The sequence below is a fragment of the Trichomonas vaginalis genome, chromosome I, assembly GCF_026262505.1.
Source record: "Trichomonas vaginalis G3 chromosome I, whole genome shotgun sequence".
NCBI classification, from domain to species: Eukaryota; Parabasalia; order Trichomonadida; family Trichomonadidae; genus Trichomonas; species Trichomonas vaginalis.
Genome location: NC_067203.1, coordinates 26145250 through 26167252, shown reverse-complemented (window position 1 = coordinate 26167252; position 22003 = coordinate 26145250). Strand labels below are relative to the sequence as shown.

The following is a 22003-nucleotide window of genomic DNA, read 5'->3' as shown; positions in this document are numbered from 1 at the left end:
GGCTGCTTGAGGATGCTTGGGATCCCAGTTTAAGTTTCACACTGCAAAAGTTTGAATGCAAGAGAATAGAAAAGCAGACTTGCAGTCTATATGTTGGACCCACCCCAAATATGCCTTTAGCTGCCAAATATATTGCAGTTTCCACTTATTTCCCTATACACCAAATATCTTGTCAAAGACTTTGCAGGTGAAGTTGGAAACCAAAGTGCTGACCCAGGTGCAAGAACAGATATTGCTTTAACCAACTGCAATGAAACATTGCAGGATACTATGTTTGTACTGTTCAGACGAACTATAAATGACTATTCTTGCTTTCACAACCCTGGTATTTAATACCATATAACATAGATGGCAATACTATTCCAAGAGAAGAATATTCTACAGTTGAGGGATATGAGGTCATACAAACTTGACATTAGATTGCTATGAACTTAACAAACACTTCACAACAACCATTAACCCTGAAATGCAAAAGTTCTTTATGCCATAGTGTGAAAGTATGGAATCATACAGGAGCTTCAAAAAACTCATATACAAAATGGAACCGTTCAAACTTTTGGCTTGCATTTTCCATTGCTGACTCAGAAGACTTTATGGGTGGATATTTCAACTGTTGGTACAGTTAAATAAATATTACTGGTGACAAGAGACGGTGCCAGATGATTGAAAGCAAAAAGTTTACAAAACCCAATAGCACTTTTCACGGAAGATGCTCTTTTGAAAATTCGTTCGATGAACACCTGCTGGGGCTCCCAGATTGATATAACGACAGCTCCATCGAGCAGATTTTGGCAGCAGGTCAAGTAAGTTGTCTTGAACTGACTTCTCTCCGTCAAATATTGACAGTACGCACAGTTGTTGAGTATAAATTGTATTATAAAACTTACCTTTAGAAATATCGGTCAGTTTTGTTGTTATATTTTGTCTGCTTCAAGAACTTTCACCATCTCGGTATATACCAACTTTTCTTTGCTTTATGAAAATATTTTTTTGTTCAGCAAAGACTGCTATTCTATAACATTTTCCATTGTTTGTATAAGAACTACTCTGTCAATGAACTTGTATTGTTTGTGTGTTTGTAAACTTTGTTTTGCTTCAATTCGAAGAGATACTCAAATACGTTCCATCTTTTTATTCTAAGTAAAATGTCATTTCCGAAAAAATAGAAGCGTGAAGTGTTTCAAAAGGTTTAATGGCGGTGGCCAGATGTGAAGTTAAATTCAACCAACTCAAACAACAGTCAAAGTGTTGTTGTCAATGTCAAAGAAAGAGATGTTGAAGGGGAAACCATACGAGACGAAGATGGTATACCAATAGTTCCTGTAAAAGAACAACCAACATATCCTGAAGTTAGCAGAGACTTAAGTTCTGTTGCAGATATTCGAAACGACTACCAAAACTTAAAGACAAACTTAAAACTCAGGAGAAGATTTGTCAGGCTTGGGTATAATGTTAAACTGGTTGAGCACAACCCTTGTAAAAGTGAACTCATATTGTCATCGCCCTCCATGAAATTTTGAAAGAAACTCATTGAAACTTTTGACAAGGCAGACGATATAAACATCAAAGAAATAGGAACCCGACATTGCTTGCTGTGTGTTTTCATATAATGTCAATTGACAAGATATACGTTATGAAAGGAGGTGAAACGTTGAACTTAAAATATAGTTTCCCAGACGTCATAAAAAATATTTGACGACCACAACATTTCATTAAAGTTTGTTTGCTAAGGAAATGGCAGAAGACATAGTGTTTATACTATTACGACTAAAAACCCTGAGTCATAATAATCTTATAACAACAAACTTACAAAGTCCTCAAGGACGGTATTGTAAACTAACTTTAAACACACAATGACGACTAAAGCCTGTTTGCTCTTTTGACACCAGAAGACTTTGTTGTTTGTGAATGGTAAAAAATACTTCTTTGAAGATACTTACTCGAGATTATACCACCAACAGGTTTTGTTGACTTATTTAATACTTTAAGGGACGGATGTAAACATGTGCTGCGAACTAGAGCAGGTTTTCATTTATGTTTGGATGTCCGACTGAGTTTAGTAATAAAACGATATGAGCTATAATTACAAAACTTTATCTGGTTTTTACTACCAACAGTTATTCCTAGTAACGGAAAGGTGTCATACAAGGTTTGTCTATTCCATTGACTTTAAGTACACCTTATTTTAGTATATTGTTTCAAATTTACGGTTCAAAGTGCTATTCGAATGTCGACAGAAACTACTATGACCAAAAGATACTCATGCGATAAAAACAACACTTTCTCTGCTGGTTTGCCTATTGTTCATTCGAATGCAGATTTCACTTTAGTAAACTCAAACACTTTAGCAAACATAAACTTAACCTTAGTCGACGCAAACTTTGTTCGCCTGTAAAACTTTTATGTTCCTATTATTTGTCACATGACGGCCAGAAAGTTTCGAATTGGAAGATGCAACTGGTGAAAGTATTGGACTACAAAGAACAACTTCAAGCAACAAATAGCTCAAGAACACAAAATGGAACAAATGCAACAAACAAATAGCTCAAGAATAAAAAAAATAATTTTTTTTTATTTTTATAAGAAAAAATGTACAGAATAGGACGTTTCAGATTTTAATGACTTCCAAGCGTTCAGAGCAATATGTGTCCATTTCGAGGACTTAAAGCAAAGCAGGTCGGAGGAAATTTGAAACGTTTAGTCATTTTTTTCGACTCTGCCCCAGAATGTTATTCATGAAAGAATGAGAGATGTTGTCTTTAACAACCAAGGCAAGCCATAGTTTCAGAACAAGAATGTAGACAGAAACTTAAGAAAATAAAAGTCGTTACGGTTGGTATGAAGATGTTAGATGCTTGGGATATCTTATTGTCAGAAGTTAGAAGATTTTTTCAGTTCGAGGTATAAAGTTCTATACACCATCCAAACTTCTATTCTATCTTCACTGGATATAAATACGAACAAGTAGAATGGAAAGAAAATGTATTATAGAAGCTTGCGTTAAGACCATGTCAAAGAAATTATATGCAATGGAAACGAAAGATCTATGATCACGTCTGGTCTCCAACACTGTCTTCTTCTCGGCCGTAATGATACCAGTTACTTCACCAAGTCAATGGGGTCAAATGGTCTTTCGTAAGGGTTTCCATACATTCCATAGGGACCATACGGAAGAAACTACTGGTGGAGAGAAGAACATTTTCCTTTAGTCCATCGAAATCTATTTAAATAGCATTTGTTTCACCATTCATCTTGGTCATTAAAGTCTTTTGACGTGTTTTGCAAACAACTCATCGTCCTTCCTAAAGCATTTTCTGGACTCAGATCGCAACCAAAATTGGATGCTTTATTATGAGCCCTAATTATATATTTAATCTTAACTTCTTTGCAACCCAGCCTCCAATCTTCCCTTTATCTTGCCATCTAATGTCTTTGAAACTCTTCCTCCACTCATTTATTTACTGCATCATAAGCTCCAAATGCTTTTGCTCCAAACTCAAATGCATAATAGCTTTTGTTTCTCCATTGCGCCCTAAAGCTGCCCAAGCTACCATATTACACCAAATTAAAATATCATCTCGTCTATCAATAATCTCATAAAAGTTCTCGTTACTGCGAGACAAGTCAAATGAAACATAAGACGTTCTCACGGCGCTTCGCCCTCACCGCTTTGCGTCTATCTAACTTATATCTTATATTCATCTATTACGCTTCAAAATGTCTCGAACAATTGCTAACTATCTTCTACAACAGTTATTTCATCATGAATGACCTTCCAAGAACAAGCTCATTTAATATGCAATTAAAATCATTTCAAAATGCAGTCCATCCTTTCCATTTTTAGTAGCACAAAATCTTTCATTGAAGAAGGTTCGACAAGTCTTATGTTAAACTTACTGACAAAGTTTGTCTATACTATAATTGCTTCGGTGGCGAATACATGTAGTTTGAAAGACATAATATTAGATTCTTCAGCAAATTTCACTTATAGGATTTTATAACAATGTTCTCACGAGACCAAACGCCACCAATTGACAATCTTGTAAGCAATCCTGCTGAGCCTTCAACTGTAAACGTCGATGGTAACATTTCCACGAAGGTCATCTATTTGACATCTTGAGTCACTGAATTTAAATATTTCTTAAAGCCAATCGTCATTATCTAACCATGCCAATAGCTTTGAACTTTTCATTCGAATATACAATCTGCTTCATTAATGTAAAACCTGACTTCTTTGCAGATATGACTTCTAAAATTATTTGAGTTTGCTTTATCATAAATTGTATTATGCTTATATGAATAACTAATCTTGAAAGTAATGGATGTCCATGCTCGACAGTTCAGTTGTTCTCTCACTTACCAGAGTTTGAAGAACTTATACGTGTGTATAATAGAAAACAATTTCATGTCAGTCTCCAGGATGGTAATCAAGTTCACATACACAGCAACAGGGGGAAACTATCTTGCTTCTTTTGTTCATCGATTATCATCTGCAAAAACATTAAAGTCTTCTCATCAAATAAATTTTGTCCTTCTGCTGATACAGTACTTCCTAACATTGTCTTATTTCAATAGCCAGGTTCTCCAACCTAGAACCTAAACATACTCTAATTCCCAGTCTGTTCTCCAAAATGTGGATATTCCATAAGTTTGATTGACTGACTTTCTGGTAATTATTTTCATGGTGGTTTCATCATAACGTGCTAATATGTGTGTGAGTAACTTTAAGAGGGTGCCAGATGAAGCATCATTCAAATCCTGTTTCAATCTCAGGCCAATATAGAACCTTCTAACAGAGCTTTTTAGGGAAAAACGACTCTTTACGGTGTGAAAATATTGTTACTGAAATATTTCTGCAAACTCTATTGCATTTTTTAATAATTGCCCACGAATGACAAAATGAACATTCAGAACTCTAATATTCAGCAAATCCAGCCGTAAAATACCCATAGATTCGTAATTTTATGATCTCCCGAAAAAGTCTCAACATGCGATACCTGTATACACTACAGGACAAGACTGTAATACAATCATTTCCTCCAATTCTTCCTTTCAGCAAGAGATTATAAAATGAATTTGCTCCTTCAATCATATGTGAGTAGTTCCAAACTTTTTACATAAATTTCCTGGTGCGAAAATGGGATTCAGGTAAGACATTTAACCTCATTCGTCATATACTCACTAACAGAAGCGTTTAGGAAACGACTCTTACTATGACCAAATCAATTATCATCAGCAACTTCAACTCTATGGATTCAACACGAAAAACATTTATGTCAAAAGCGTTCAATGCCTTCTGTCGATTAAAAGTTCCAAACAAACAGTGAACTGCAATTATGAATTTAACATAAATCAAAAACTTTTACATGCCCGATAGCGTAATGAGGAAATATATGCTATCGTAATAGTTCAGAGTTCATACCCCAGATCGAGCCGAATGCAAAAAGACTTCTAGAAGAGGAGATGAGGAAAGAATTATGACAAACACCACTTACTCATACTCAGTAGTTTTACTATTGACTGCCAACAACTAGCTTACAAACTACATTCCGGTCAAAACATCTTCAAGTTCAAAATTACCCCAACCTTCCGAAAGAAAAATATCCTGTCAAACATCTGCTCGTTTGTAAAAGAACGACTTCGATTATTGACAACGGAAAACAGACCGAATCTTATAGCTGTCCCATAATAATCCAATCAACCCAGAAAACTCAGACCTATTAAACCTAAGCATAATACATAATACGTAAAAAAACGGTCAGACATTACACATTTGTAAACACATTAACATGCAACAATAGATCGTAATTAAACGATGCCAAAAACAATAGGGCGTTTTCATTCGCTTTAAACCATTTACAAAAAGCGTATCTCATCAAACTGACTCCTCGTGTATCTTTCACATCCGTTTTCTCACGCTATTGAATTTTGAAGCTCATTTAGGAACAGTCAGAACCCGCATTTTATAACCCATTACCTTTTGAAGAAATTGGGGAAGCATAAAGATCCTCTCCAGTCTCTTAGTAACGTTCATAAGGTTACTCATGATATTCATTATCAGTTGCCAAACTAAGCACTAATAACCATTAAAACGTCTCAGAAAAAAACCATATTTATATCCGCTATAACCAATTCCAACTAAAGCAGAAACATTACCACCTGGAAAAACTGTAAGCCGAATAACACCGATGATCGACTAGAAAATTCTAAAAGTTTAACTCGGTCTCAGATTTCCGGCCCTGATCTGAAAGAAATTTAGATAAACAGTTACACAAAATTCCCTGATGAACCTCTTCTGTTCGCTCAAAATTTCTTCTTCAAAGTTTCAGGTTAATATTTTGCTGTCATTTCATTATCATTCCACTTCCCCATCTCAGTTAACATTGGAATGACAATTTATGAACGTGTTTAGCAATGAGTATTAAGCTGTTAAACACGAAGATTCCATGAAGGCTTTTCACCTTCATTAGGAGAGCATAAACTCTAGAACTTTCTGCGATACTTTATGTTTGAACCCTCCTGAGCCATCATTTGACATAAATTTTGATAGACTACTCACCACTTTGTTCGAATGCCCTCGTTCTTCCCTTGCTCTTGTGTGAATTACCGGTATGTAGTTCTAGCATGCTTGTATACACAACTCCTGTCTCAAGGTCGAAATTCAACAATAGTTTCATTCTATACTAGCTGTTACGATTCCCAAAACCTTCGACGCGCGTTATAAGGTTGTACCTCAAATTTCACCTATCATTAGTGAAAATGGGTTTTCCCTATTCTATATAAAATGAGAAGCATTCAATCCATCTAGTAAAAGCTCTGGTGCCGTTAATGTTCCAATAATGAAATCCCAACACATCAAATATTAAAATGAAAACTCTCCCAAAAACGAAATACTGCCACCAACAACAATATTGTCATAAATAAGAAACTAGGTAAAAGTTCAGAACCGAGTAAACGCTAAACCCAATTGTGAAGGTATTAAAAAAGAACCAGAAGCTGATAATTTCCACCAAGTGAATGTAAACCACAGCCTTCAAAAGCTTGGCAAAACGGCAATGGACATCAGATGTTAATTTAGAGTATCACACTGGACCAAAATTCTTTCAGAGAATGCCAAACGAACAAACTACATTACACAAATGCTCAAACAAATCCTCAGGATAACGCCAATGCCTCTGTCCAATTTTTAGACCATTACTACATTCTTATCATTGTTTGTTATACCAAACAATTCAATTAATCTCAAAAGACATCAAGATAAGAAAAGTTTGCGTAAAATCTGATAAGTAAAACCAAATTTAATCTCAAATAACATATATCCCCCCAAGGATCTTGAAAATATGTATCTCTAAGCTTACGAATTAAGCAGAGGAGGTAATAGTAACAATGTGTGTCATTAAGAGCTATCTCGACCCTGAAATACGATAAGCTGTTCTTAAAATGCAATTGAAAGGCCTTTTTTCACCTGTTGAGAGGCAAACTCTAATAACTTTCTGCAAACTTAGTTTGAACCCTCCTGAGCCATCATCTAACATAATTATAGCAACACCCCTTGTCAATACTTCCCTTGTTCTTCCCCAGCTTTGTCCAGGGTAATTCCACAAACACCAAGCTGTCTCTAGTAATCAACTAATTTACAATTAAACAAACTCAACATGTGTCAAACTCTCACACTATTCGATGAAAATAGGTAACATCCGCATCATTGAAAACACCAGGAACTAAGGAGTTGAGTTTAAGTATATAAATATTCGAACGAGTATTACAAAACTATCTAGCTTACTATAAACTATGTCTTAAATATGTTTTAGTAAAATTAAAGCAGGTCAGGAGGGCTCTTTGAGCCCATCTTGGGCGCTTTGCGCCGTCAGTCAAAAATTTCAAGGTTAGCAATTTGTAATATCTATACCAAAACTCCTTCAACAGTATTGAACTCATCTTTCATAATGCAAACCTAATCTTATTGACTTTTGTGGCAGTTTTCCCTAAACAATATTTTTCTGTGCTCTTGACTGACATAACTAACTCATTTGTTTCATCAAACAGCAACAACCAAAGTTCATGACCTAATACATAACATTCATACTTTATATTTTTAGCTCTGAGTTCTCTTGTAAGCTGTTGCATTTTAATATTTTCTAAAAAGTCAACTTCAACATTCATTCGCACTGGTGCCTTCAGTTCTACAGCTCTCCTTGAAAGTCAACAAGTCCTGAATGCATGTCTTTCAAATTATGAGACTAATGCGAACCCATTTACCTAAAATGAGTTGCTATGACAGGAACGTTTGGAATGGATTACCGATTGAATTGAAGCTGCATAACAGTGAAAACTTAAATTATCGTATTCAATCTGAAACCACTATAAAAGGTTTTTATCTATAATTATTTCAAATGAGGATAACTCCATAGAAAATACTACCTCTTATAACGACTAGTCTATGTTCACACCTCAAATTTGCGCCTAAAAAAAACAAATACAAAAATCAACATGATGGAACACATGACTTCAATTCATTGTATTCTCACCATTCAATGAAGTAGCTAAAAGAGAAAGAAAATCCATTACGTATAAGATTTCAAATCTCTGAACCAAGTGATGATTTCAAAATGTTTTCAATTATGATGCAATGCTTCCGAGGAAAAATGATTTTTCAAAGATTTCCAGGTATTTGGGATAAAAGCAAGCTATATTATATTCAAACTTAAGTAAGGGAGTTGAAAATGAGTTCATTGGTCATACAAGAATTCACCATTCCAAATCCTAAATACTATAAATTAACTGGCTTCAATCGTGAGTTTTGGATAGACATGTTCTCCACTCATGACCATAACTGCCCAGTGTTCTTACCTCCAGAATAAGACTGTCTCTACATTGAAGCACAACTCTTAAACTCTACCATCGCAGTATTGTAAAATCTACGCTAGTTTTATTTTTTCTGAAAATTTTATTTGAGTGAAAGGCATGGAAGGTGAAGGACATTGGCAAACACTCGAACATGACAATGACTATGAAATTAACACAGAATATCCACACAATATTAGGAAAAAATCTACAGGAAAAATTGTGAGTGAATGGATGAGCGATGGATATTATAGGTTATGTTTAAACGGTCAAAAATACTTCAAGCACAAACTTATAGCAGAACAATTCATACTTAACCCAGACAACTTACCTCAAGTAGACCATATAAATCATATACGAACAGACAATAGAATAGAAAATTTAAGATATGTAACATCACAACAAAACAATAAAAACAGATGTAAAGCAAATGGTATAAATTATAACTATGTAGATGAAATTGGTGAAAACTCCATTGAAGTTAAAACATATGGAAAACATGAGTTCGATGATTTATACTATGACCCAGAACAAGACCTCTTCTATTTCTTTAATGGAATTCGCTATAGAGAGCTTCATGTAATGGAAAACAATAAATGTGGAACTCTGTATGTAAATGCATGGACTGTAAAAGGAAAACTTACAAAAATTTCATACAGTGCATTCAAACGTCAATATAATCTTATATGACCTCACTGCTGACAAAAATAAATGACCTCATTATTTTTCTCATTCATGTTCTCAGAACTTAAGCTTTCTTATGAATGAAGTCTTAGTCTGAATAGAAAAGTTAAACTTTTCCTCAAATGCAAGTGTAGCAGACTTACATAAGTCAAATCCAATCTCTTGACCGTCATAAAGTGCTTTGTAAAGTTTCATTAAACTGAACTCAGAGTCTTTGTCATATGTTCCAACAGGTATGTGAATGTTCTTATCTTCATTGTAATAGCATTGTATAGCTTCAGGAAACATTTCATTTGCTGTTAAAGCAAGGACGTCTTGTTTGACACCTTTGCAACGTGCATGGAATGCAACTTCATTTAAATCGTTAGTGAGTAAGTCTATGTAAGTCTTCTTTCCACAAAATATTGACTTGTATGCTAAACTTTGTTTTCCAGGTGTTATTTCTGCGAAGTCAGAATGGAACTGACCTAATGTTTTACCAATAAGTTCTCTACCGTATCTCTTCTTAAACTCTGCTGCAAGCTTTGGTATGTCTTCATTGAAAATATGCATGCTATCACAGTCCTGGTAAAATATTTGAAGTCCCATATCTTCAGCAGTACAGAATACTTCACACATTATTCTCTTCGACATAGACAGAATGTTAACACCAAGTGGACAGAAGTTAAAGTGTCTGCAAATGCTTTTCGTTAGCTTGAAAATAGTTTTATCTGAACCATCCAAACCTTCGAACTTCACTATATGGTTGTAGTTTCTGATGCATATCTTATAGCATCTTTGTCATTTACTATGGTTATTTTTGACTCAATAGGAGATAGAATAGTTTTGCCATAAATACTGTTCAGAATGAGCTTTATATTTTCTTGCAAAGGATTTCCTTCTTTCTTATACTTTAACCTTAACTCAAACAACTTCTTTACTTCATCTCTTATTCTAATATCTCTGTTTCCATCGTAATAGTATCCTTGCAACACTTCACATTTGACACCTTGATATTTTATGAGGTCTTGTAATGTTATATGGTCAACATACATTAAACAGCAAGTGTTTGAACTTCTGGGAACGTTAAGTTCTGGATTTAGTTCAGGGTCACAAACTATTAAAGGAAAGTGTCTATGTATTCCAATCTCTGTTATCTTAATGAGAACAAAGAAGCCAGACATAAACTTTTCACCAATGGGTTCCTTTTGGTCGTCATCGAATAAATGTCTCATGAGATACTCTGTGCTTAACATTTCTTTCTTCATAACCTTTGGAATACCTTCTAAAGTATAAAGTCTTGCTATAGCTGATGGATATAATGAAACAGCGTCGAATCAGCAATGAGTTTCTCTTTACTCTTTTGTTTAATGTTATCTGACACATACATCTTCCACCTTGAATACAGCTGAAATAAATTCTCTTGGTTTATTTGAGAGGTCATATAAAATTTCCATTCGGGAAGTACACTCTGTTCTCAAATAATTTGTTAGCAATTGAACAAATACTAACGTAGTCATAAACGTTTAAATCAAATTCTTTCAATATGTCATTGCGGAACTTAACAAAACCTTCTCTTAAAATTCTTACATCTTGTTTGCAATAAAATGTGCTATATTTTTCTAAGTCGAAGTGGTTCTCATCTATTCTGCAACCTTTGATGGAATCTATGTTTTTCATGAATGTATCTGCATCCCGGATAAACTTACATGCTTCAGAAATGACACCAGTTCTGTTGTCATTTGCTAACAAAACACTGCTGTAGTAGTTGTATGGAAATACTTCTTTCGGTCCTGTTTGTAAGTTAAACATAGCAGGAAATAGTTTAAGCTTCTTATTTATAACACTGTAAGAGTCTTTTATAATAATTGCCCTTCCTTTATATAAGCCAGTTATTTGCATTGTTCGTGAACCTTTAATGATGGGAGTTCCTTTCACTTCTGTCATGTGTCTTAAGATGAAGTTTATGTCATAACTGAGGTTATGGAAATATATTAAACTCTTGTCAGGAAGTCGCTCCAAAAATTCTGTTGCACAGTTCTGACCCCAAATGCTTTCACTCACTGAACCATCTTCACTGTCATAACAGATGTTAAAAGCTTTATGAAAGCCATCGGTACTGCACTCAAAGTCAGCAAAGAAAACGTGCTCAGGAATGAACTTACATTTAGCTTTATTTACTTCTTTTGACTCGGCTTTCTTCTTCAGTTGTACACAATACTTTGGAGCATATGTCAAATCTTTAAATGGTGCAAGGTTCTGTTTATATAAGTCAGTCGTATATGTGAAAAGTTCTCCATAAGAAATAGGTTCGAAATATTTGCACTCCCACAATGTTTTCATAACATCCCATAACGGTGTTGTTCTATCATAACGAACTACATATTTATCTTCTCTCTTTGTATAAATCTTCATCTGTTTCTCAATGTTCATTCCACCACACTCCTTCAAGATTTCTATATAGTTGCGAATGAAATATGTTGTCATTGGTAATCTTTCATTTAGCATGTAGTGGTCTTCAACAAGAAGTAAGTCAATAGTTCGAACAGTTTCACATTCTTTTGGTATGTATCTCTTTATTTCATTATGTCTTGAGTCATTGAAATAACCAATGGTAACATTAAATGCTATACCTGTTGCGTCAGAAATTTCTTGTACTTTACTTTGAGGAAAGTCTCTAACACGAATGACTTCTCTCATGTGGTCAATAGTTTCTTCATTTACTCCAGCCTGAATGCAAGCATAAACGAACATTGTCTTCTGTCATAAGTGTTGCAGTTCTTTTGTTCATTCATTGAAGATTTGGTAGCGTTCAAGATTTATAGGTAATGTGCAAAGATACTTCCAGAACTGACCGCTTCTCTTCTTATAAAACTTCTTTTCACCATTATCTTTCCAAAAGCTTTCTATAAGTGCTGGGTTTCCTGTTTGCTTAAGAGCTTCCAAAATGGCTTTCTGGTCATTTGTCAGTGTGCTTTCATCTCTATATGGTCTCTTTTTTGGTTTGCCTTTCTTTACATCTGACATCGTTAAGCCTTCATATTCTGTTAAATCATACATCTTTATTTCAGTAAGATTCTTTATGTTTGTCAAGAAGAAGTCATAGTGCATTTCAACAATACCTGCAGCATTTGCTTCTATCTCTGATATAAAGTTCTCCTTCAAGAGCTGATGTAGTAATGTTCCAATATTATTGAGGTTTAACGTAGAACATTCATACTTTCCACCAAGTTTATAACATACCATCCATCTTTGTTGGAGTTTATTTTAATCTTCTCTAAGAGTCTCATGAAAACCTTACCGAAATGTTTGTGTAAGTAGTCTCTGTTTGGTTCATCTAAAGCTTCGATGTTAAAGTCAATGAGTCTATTGCCTGACTTCACATTTCTCTTCCTATTCTCTTCATCTTTCTTTAACCATCTCTCACCTTCTTTTGGTTTGTCGTCAATGGAACGAATGACATCGTTAGCTTTGCGAACTTGTTCTATAGCGCTCTTAAACATCTCTCTTCTCTGTTGTTTCAGTGTGTCGTCTCTTCTTCTTGTTTCACCAACGTTTGCATTTGTTATGTCAAACATTTCTCTTCTTACTTCATGAGGTACTGAACGTCTATGATATAAGTCAATAGCAACGTCATTTAAAGGAAATGCTCTTGCTGGACTTCGTCCTCGCCGCGTTGCGGCTTTATGAACTCATGAATTCTATCATAACTTATTGCACCATTATAGTCTTTAATGAAGTCAGCGAGTGCTTTTTTGTTTGTTGCGTAATGCTTTGCAACATCTATGTTAGCTTCTGTTAGAAGTTGTTTTATTTCCGAGTGTTCTAACTTAGACAACTTCCGATACATCTTTAGTAGGAAATAAAAAAAATATTTTTTGAAAAAATTAGATTAGATTTTTTAAAGTTATTTTTCAAAATAATTTAATATTTTTATTTTAATGAAACACATGCAAGATTGCAAGTTCTTTTCATACAATGCTCTCGCTACTGCCATCAAGAATGAGTTCAATAATGCTTCAAATGTTAATGTTATCTTTAACAAGAAGTTTGTGAAAGAATCTAAGTTTGGTCAGTATGTCAGACCATTAGCTATCGTCATTGACCGCAAACGTTATACTTCACAAGAGTTAGCAGTAGTTTTGAAACAAAAGAGTTTCTTCGTGAATGTCAAAGATACTCATTATACTGTCATAAAGAACTCTAACATTGACTTCTTCAGTATTGCTTTAAATCTTTCCGAACAGAAAGAATATAAGAAGGGTGAAACATGTGAAATATTATCCTTCATCTCTGAAGACAATAACGAACAAAGATGTTATACAGAAATTCTTACCAAAGGTTGAAGAAGCTTCTATTGACATTGACGAAGAAGTGAAATGGTTGAAGAAATTGACCCTGAAGCTATTTAAGTAAAAATATATTTTTGAAGAACTGAGAGTGTCACTACGTCACCATGTCACCAGGTTAATTAACTTCTTTTAAAAATGATGACAAAGACTGACATTTTGACGAAGTGCAAATCTTCACTTCGTGTCATGATGCAAAAATAACGCTGGAAACCATAGAAACGAATCCAGATTTTGTGAAGTTCCGGATGCTCATAATAATTTATGAGAATCTCATGGAGCGCAGCTTGCTTTATAGACAAAGACTGACATTTTGACAACACAGCAGGATTAATGCAAAAATGAATGTTATCGTTAATGTTATTGTTAATGTTATCGTTAATGCTTACAGTGTCGAACATAATTGACGTAGGATTCATGACTTCTTCGTAAATGAGTGTAAATATAGCACAAAAATATATTTTAGGTGAAGAGGTGAGATCTCACCCGTTTTTTTCATCTCATTCTCTCTTCGTTAATGTTGTCGTGACTTCATTCTTCCTCTTTGAAGTTATTGAAATATTCTGTTATTTTTTCCTTCAGTAATGTTAAGTCTTCTTTGAATGTAAGTATTGTATAACCTTTGATGTCATAGTGTGTTTGAGGTAACGTATCTTGAACTATTTCCTTTATTTGCTCATTCGGTGTCATTGAAATCGGTAAGTTTTCACGATAGAACCAGTTTCTGTCAGATTTGTAAATCTTAGCTAAGTCATAAAAGCTCTTGTTGTTTCTTCTGACTAAATGCAACATAACCATATCTCTGTCTTCTTCATTTTCCAACTCTTCAGTATATATCATATACTTATAGTTCTTTTCCTTTCCTTTTGGTACGAACGTGGTATTCTTTTCTGTATGCTTTTGTCTTTGGATTCAATGACTTCATCTTTTGCTTGAAGTTTCATTTCCATATCTTCACGTTCTGCTTTATATAGTTCATCTAACATCATGAAAATATAACAAGCATAACGAGGTGAAGCCCACATTGCTACAGCATTTACTAAAAGTCTATGAACATAATAACCTTTCAAACCAGGAGCCAAATTCTTGCGATTTTCATACGGAATCTCTTCCCCCGGTTTTCCGAGAGAAGCAATCATATGAGGAAATTCTTCTAAAAGTTCTTTTGTCTGTTGGTTTTCAAACCAATGATATGCTTGCTTTGTAGAAAGAAGAGCATTCATTATACTTTGCATTTGGTACATGTCATCTTTGACCGAACGAATGAGGCGAAGTTGTTTGTTATATTGTATGTATTCGTATTCTTCATTTATGGCTTCATGAACGATAGCAATTGTTGTGTTCTCTGTTGTTGACATTACTGTCTTTACATACAAAATAAAAAAAATAAATAAAAATAAAACTAACTTTATTTTCTGACTTTCACAAAAGACAAAAATAAACGCTTTACATGTATTTTTCAGCAACTTCGTCAAATAATTTTATAGCTTTATCTATCTCATCTACTTCAAACGTTTCTTTACCTTTTATGGGAGCACCATACATTTTCTCAAACTTTTCGAGTAGTTCTGTTTCTGCGGCTCTCATATCATTAACGAACACAACCTTGACTCTATTGACTGTACTGTCATATCTACTACTTATATTATATGTTCTTCCTATCTTATATCTCTTTGTATTGAAGTCCTTCGGTTTCTGAACGATGTAAAGTAAGCCTTCACTGCAACGTTCTGAGTCGAATGAACCATATGTTATGAAGTTATATCCAACAACTGGGTCTAACCATAACAAAACTATTGGTATAAGACTTTTGTCTATAAGATATGCGCTTGTTCCATGAAATGCTACTGATATCATAAGCTCAGGATTTCTTGTCAAAATTTTCTGAGTAGAAGCAATTCTAACCCAGTCCTTTGTTTTCTTTCCAGATGGTGTTATAATGTCTGACAAAGAATATTTGTTGTATTTCTTACAGTATCTTACGTTTAAATCACCAATTCTAACCACTTTGGTGTCATTGTCAATCTTTCTAACTGTTTCAAACTCAATGTTTGTCATTACTGTCTTTACATACAAGATAAAATTTTTCTTAGAAAAAATTAGCGTTATTTTTCTTTCATAAGGAAATGTCAAAACTCATGAATTTTCGTGAATTTCCTTAAGATAGAAAAAATAATGTTTATGTTAGCATGTTAGATCTAACACGTTTTCTAACCACTTTTCTAACATAACTATTTACAAGCGTTTTACATGGTATATGTTGCGATGGTTCATGACTTTAAACAGTTTTGTAGCTTCTATTTCTTCACGAAGGATATCAAAAATTTTAACTATGCCGAAGGTTTCTTTATACTTCTTCTTGACATCAGATAATAGGAAATCGTCAGCTGTTGGATAGTTTTTGTTCAGAAATGCTAACATGTCTATTTTATCTTCTGCTGGTTTCTCTACTTCTTTCTTTAAGTCAGTATAGTCGTTTCTCATACGTTCTATCTCTTTGACGGAGTAGTTATATTTCCTCATTGCTGCTTTACATTTTGAACATTGCGGATTCATTTTTGCGTTATACATTGAAATTTGACCTGCTAGAACAACTAAGGCGTCAATGGTTTTCTTTAACTCAAAAGTTGTTGGTTTTATTTGTCCATTCCATATTTTACATCTTTTATCTTTATCTCTTATCTGCCATACACATTCAGCAACTAACGAAACAAGTTGTCGTATGTCTTAAACTCCTCCGATTTATATATGTCAGAGATGTTCTTATATACCATGTCGCAATCTTTGTCCATAACTTTATGGTTGCAATGATATCCTAGAAACTCATAGTTTACTTTACGTATGAACTTCTTTATTTCTACTGAGTCAGTTGGTTTCACTTCTATTTCATCGAATTCATGAATAGTGAGCTTTTGTTGTTGGATTTCAGGCAATTTGGGTAAATGGTCAATAATATCCTGCATGTCATAAAGATACTGTTCATTTGTTTCATCTTTCGCACTACAGTCTAAATTACTTGTTAAAAGTTCTTGCTTAATTCTTTGTATTTCTGTCTCATATAAGAAGGAATGAAGCTTTTCATCTCTACTAACATAGATGTTGGATTCATAACTAAAGAGTTTGGTGAAGTTGTTGTTTGAAGTGTTGTAGAACCTATTGTTGAAATCATATCTTTACATACAAGATAAAAATTTTTCTTAGAAAAAAATTAGCGTTATTTTTCTTTCATAAGGAAATGTTCAAAAATTCATGATTTTCGAGAGTTTTAGACCATGTTAGAAAAGTGGTTAGAAAACGTGTTAGATCTAACATTCTAACATAAACTTTATTTATGTTAAAATAAATGGTACCATTAATGATATCATGACTGTTCTCGTTCATGTCTGATTTACATCTAATGAAAAGTTTAGAAGAATTTTCTTATTCTTTCTGGCATATTTTTGTCTTTCCAGTCTCCGCTCTAATGGTCCCAGATGTGTTGGCTTCGACTCTCTCAAGTTCTTAGATGGTATAACATCTTCAACGCCTCCTTCATATCTTACTTTATAAGTGTCATCGTTTGTGTTATAGCCAAGTATTTCAATAACCACTCCTCGCTTTGCTTCGTCAATGGTTTCAGCAAGTTTGCCATTACTACTTTCGACTAATTTATGACGAGGATAAAACGCAATAGAGTCGTCAGCAGCTTTTTATAAGATATCCATTACCTTGCGTAGAGTCTACGATATAATAATTTCGACTTAACCTTAAACATTTCTTTGTCAACGGTTTGTCGTCAAGAACTACACGAACTTTTGTACCAGGAATGAGGGTAAATTGTGTTGAATTTCTGATATTTTGTGTTTGGCTTCGTTTCTTTTGTATATACTTTTCTTCTTGTTGTTGTGTCATTGAATTTGGTGTATGTCCTGTTGTAGAATGTGTTGAGGAATTATATACTTCGAGAAAATGTTTCATTGTTTCTTCGGTAAAGTCTCGCTCTTGATTTAAATCTCTGAGAGTCCTTATGAAGCGGTTTATGATGCCGAGTATGTTATGGTTATGGTCTTCAGTAGTGTAGTGAGTTATGTTATGCTTAATGAGAAATTCTGTGATTTCATTGCTGAGGTATGCACTGTCTTGGTCTGATGTTAAAGTACTTGGGCTATGTTCTGCTACAAACTTTTGTAAAACTTTAACACTTCATGAGTTCCTTTATTCCTCATTGGATATGCATATGCTTTGCGAGTGTTAACATTAATGAAGATGAGGAATGGTTTATGTCCTCCTTTTCTGCTTTGAATGAGAGTGTCAAATTGGTATGCGTCAGGAGTGTTGGAGCAAATTGGTAAAAAGTAGTCGTAAGGGTTTATTTTTGTTTGATGTACAACATTTTTGTCAAAAGAACCTTTTCACTTCAGCTCTGTTAGTAAATCCCCAACTCTTTGCAGCTTCATTGAACTTCTTAAATGACCTCCATGGATGTTGTTCGAATACTTCTTTCAAGCTCATTTATGTAAAATTAAAGATTTTATTCAAGGCTCAAGCGCGTTCATTGAACGCGGTACCATGCGAATATAGTCACAAATGGTGGCATATAATCTGCACCCGAGCCTGTTGGATTTGTTGTGAAAGTGTGTAAATGATTTCCTGTGGTTCCACAGAAAATACCTGCGCTTGAATCTACTGGGTCACTTGAAATATCATATCTATTCATTCCCTGTCTATCTGAACCTGCTGCAAGATTTGTAAAACCTCTTTTTGTTATTGAATGTGTATGATTACCTGTTGTGTTTGTAGTTCCTGTATGAGTGTGCGGTGGAAGGTTTGCTTCTTTAATTTTCTTCGAACCTCCTGTTTGCTTTGAATATCTAGCACAGTATAAGAATTTATCTACAATCTGCTTCCACGTACCAAAACCTAAAACTGTTGCTGGATTTGTTGAGTTCATTGACATATAAATAGAGCCTATAGGATATAATGTTTGAAGTATTTCAGTCTTTAATGTTTGAAGCTCTGTTTTGTCTGCTTTCTTATCTAACATTGCTGGTAGTTCATGTGTTTCAAAGTTTCTGACATGACCTTCAATGTTCATACATCTGTTATCTAAATTGTTTAGTGTATCTTTTACGCTTGTACTCGGATTCTCTAAAGGTGCACTTGAACCAAGGGTATAGTTCAATATTATGTCGTCTGCTCTAACAGTAGTGAAGGATTTATGTGTATGATTTTTGTCAGCTTTCTTATCTAACATTGCTGGTAGTTCATGTGTTTCAAAGTTTCTGACATGACCTTCAATGTTCATACATCTGTTATCTAAATTGTTTAGTGTATCTTTTACGCTTGTACTCGGATTCTCTAAAGGTGCACTTGAACCAAGGGTATAGTTCAATATTATGTCGTCTGCTCTAACAGTAGTGAAGGATTTATGTGTATGGTTCTTGTCAGCTTTACTATTTAATGTAGCTTGAAGTTCATTTATATCGGAGATATTGTGTTTATGAGATTTCAAAACTTTGTTCGTTGCGTCAAGTTCATCTTTGTCAGCTTTACTTTTAATAGCATCTTCAAAAGTTATTTTTGCCTTAACTCTCAAAGTAAATCTTGGTTCAACTAATACACCGTTAACAAAGAAACTAGAGGCATATATTTCATCGTTATAACCAAATGCTTCTTGTGCTTTACCTGTGTCATACTGTACAGTACAGCTTATGTCATAACCTTTAGCACGAATGTATTTATATCTTCTTTCATTAACATCTTCAGTGCTTATTTGTTCATCCTGTGTTAAATATCCATGGTAGTCCGTTATAATCTGTTCGTCTGAACTTATATAATGAACATGGTTTTTATCTGCTTTCTCGGCTAATTTCTCTTCTATCTCATTTATTTCAAGTTCATGCCTACCACCACCTCCCGAAGAAGTATTTTTCTTCAGCTCTTGAAGAACGTCCACTTCGCCATCTTTGGTGTCAATAATGAGACTTTGAGTTAAAACCTTTCCTGTCTTAATGGATGTTTGTAAAACTTTTCTTCACCGTGTTCGGGTCATGGTCGTCATCATATCTTGTGAAATCAGAGATGTTGTCATACATTAAGCATATCTGTCTCAAAAGTTCTGCTATTTGAAACTGGAACGAAAGATATACAGAACTTTCATCATCTCCTAAAGTCAAGTCTGCTTTCTTAAGTATTTCTTGAATGTATGCAATGAGAACAGAGTACCTTGGAAAATATTCGAACAATATTTCATTAGCTGTTGGTTTTGGTGGTTCTTCTGGAGTTTCAGTTGTTTCAGTTCCTTCTGTAGGTTCTGTTGGAGTTTCTGCATCTCTTGACTTCAATGCTCTTGCTCTCAAAGACCTAAATGTTAGAGCACCAGGTTTTACAAAGGACTTTATAAATGCTTTAATAGTTCCTGGTAAGTTATTGTTAGCATTAAGTAAGTTCCTTATGCTTCCATCATGTACGTCCATAGCACTATGTAAAAAATCTATACTTTTCTTGTAGTCAGCAATAGACTGACTGTGATTTTTTAAAGATTTGTCAATACCTTTAAGCCAATCTTCATGCATGTCTGATACTGAGCCAAGAATATCATTTGCTTCCTTTAGTGTATTTTGTGCTTCTCGTAAAGTATCCAATCCCGTACGTGCATTGTTTGCTATGCGTCTTACAGTATCTATTTGACTCCTTGTTTCTTGCATCCAACCAGATAAAGTTTTAATAGTATCCGAACCATTTGAAATGAAGTTCAAAGCATTTTTAACGTCATCTAAAACTTCTTCACCAAGTACTGCCCATATCTTTCCGATTTGGTATTGAAGAACTCCATATGAAGCAGCTGTTAAACCAGTATTTATAAGGTTCCATATCCATGATTTAGCAGTTTTTCCATCCTTTCCATCTTCACCATCCAAACCGTTTTCGCCTTGAGGTCCTTGTATTCCTTGTATTCCTTGTATTCCTTGTGGTCCTTGAGGTCCGGTGTCACCCTTCTCTCCTTTCAGTTCATCTTTATGTTCGTTATAATATTCTAATGTCATAAGGTGTACATCATTACTGTTACCAGCAACGCCGAGAATTTGTTTCTCATTCATGACTAAATTCTTTAGGCATTTAATGTTGTCGTCAAATCGAAAGCTCTTTAACAATTCAATGAGAACATTTAATACTTTCACTAATGAGGCATCTACTGTAGAATTTATATATTGCACCGTTCCATCATTTATGATGGGAACCTTGCTTGTTGTAATGAATGGGTCATACGTGTTAAAAGTATCGAAATCAATGACTTTTTTAGTTTTTCCATCGTCAATGACTAAATCATTGCCTTCAATGGTTAAAGTTGAGTTTTTCGTTTACTAGTTCATGTGCTCTTCTTGCTTCATTTGTTTCATACGCATATGCAGCAATAGTCATTTTTAATGAGAATAAAATGTTGTTCTATTTGCAAAGTACAGACCCAAACGAATACGGGACAGTAAAGCTACAAACAAACTTAGGTCTTCAGAATGAAGCACTTGCTTTCAGAGTTGTTGACTTCAATACTATCGCAACTTTTGTCATAACAGATGAAACAGATTTCATAGAGATTGAAATAGATGACAAAAGAAGTGTTATAACATTTCCTAATAGAGCTGGGTATAGAATAGATAAAATTGCTGAAGTCATAGATACTCTCATAAATGAAGAAACTATTGACAACATAGATGTCGAACTCTCTTCTGAGGGAACATTGAAGTTCAGCAGCGAGAAAGAGTTTAAGATACCAAGAATGAGTCATAGAGTACAACTTCTTTTGGGTGCATACCATATGACATTTCCTTTGAAAAGTGTTGACAAAACGATTGAGATGAAATCTGTTCCATACGTATGTTATGGTAATTGTTTATACATTGAGTCTAAAATAGCTAATGTCACAGGCATTTCAGGAGTTAATAGTAAAGGTTCAGTAGAATATAAATCCTTCTGTTATGCAGTCAATTCAATGTTCATTCCAAACGTTCCTGTCATAGCAACTCATTTAGGTAAATGGGTTCGCATTAGCTTTGTCAAAACTTACAGGTATAAACTATGACAGTGATTTTGACCTATATGAAGAAGAAAGTGAGTCAGAAGATTATGAGCTGTTATATGAAGCACAGCAATGGGAGGAGTTGCAATAC

General features: G+C 34.3%; 1 protein-coding gene and 8 pseudogenes across 9 annotated transcripts, besides 2 other annotated features; 2 read left to right on the top strand and 7 right to left on the bottom strand.

Annotated features, from left to right (window-relative positions):
- Positions 1 to 3050: part of a mobile genetic element that runs on past the window's edge.
- Positions 3051 to 3794: 744 nt separating this feature from the next.
- Positions 3795 to 21885: a mobile genetic element.
- Positions 9698 to 10893, bottom strand: TVAGG3_1052200 (annotated as a pseudogene). The gene has a single exon. A coding segment is annotated over exon 1 (1196 nt).
- Positions 11016 to 12015, bottom strand: TVAGG3_1052190 (annotated as a pseudogene). The gene has a single exon. A coding segment is annotated over exon 1 (1000 nt).
- Positions 12526 to 13357, bottom strand: TVAGG3_1052180 (annotated as a pseudogene). Its single transcript has one exon. A coding segment is annotated over exon 1 (832 nt).
- On the top strand, positions 13449 to 13919 carry TVAGG3_1052170 (annotated as a pseudogene). Its single transcript has one exon. A coding segment is annotated over exon 1 (471 nt).
- On the bottom strand, positions 15303 to 15713 carry TVAGG3_1052160 (organellar and viral DNA polymerase type B; the record flags this gene model as incomplete). Its single annotated transcript, XM_051255761.1, has 1 exon — positions 15303 to 15713. One exon carries the CDS (start codon positions 15711 to 15713, stop codon positions 15303 to 15305), a length of 411 nt encoding a protein of 136 aa, XP_051081335.1.
- Positions 17632 to 18347, bottom strand: TVAGG3_1052150 (annotated as a pseudogene). The gene has a single exon. A coding segment is annotated over exon 1 (716 nt).
- TVAGG3_1052140 lies at positions 18570 to 19140 on the bottom strand (annotated as a pseudogene). The gene has a single exon. A coding segment is annotated over exon 1 (571 nt).
- TVAGG3_1052130 lies at positions 19929 to 20935 on the bottom strand (annotated as a pseudogene). Its single transcript has one exon. A coding segment is annotated over exon 1 (1007 nt).
- Positions 21274 to 21763, top strand: TVAGG3_1052120 (annotated as a pseudogene). Its single transcript has one exon. A coding segment is annotated over exon 1 (490 nt).
- Positions 21886 to 22003: the final 118 nt, after the last annotated feature.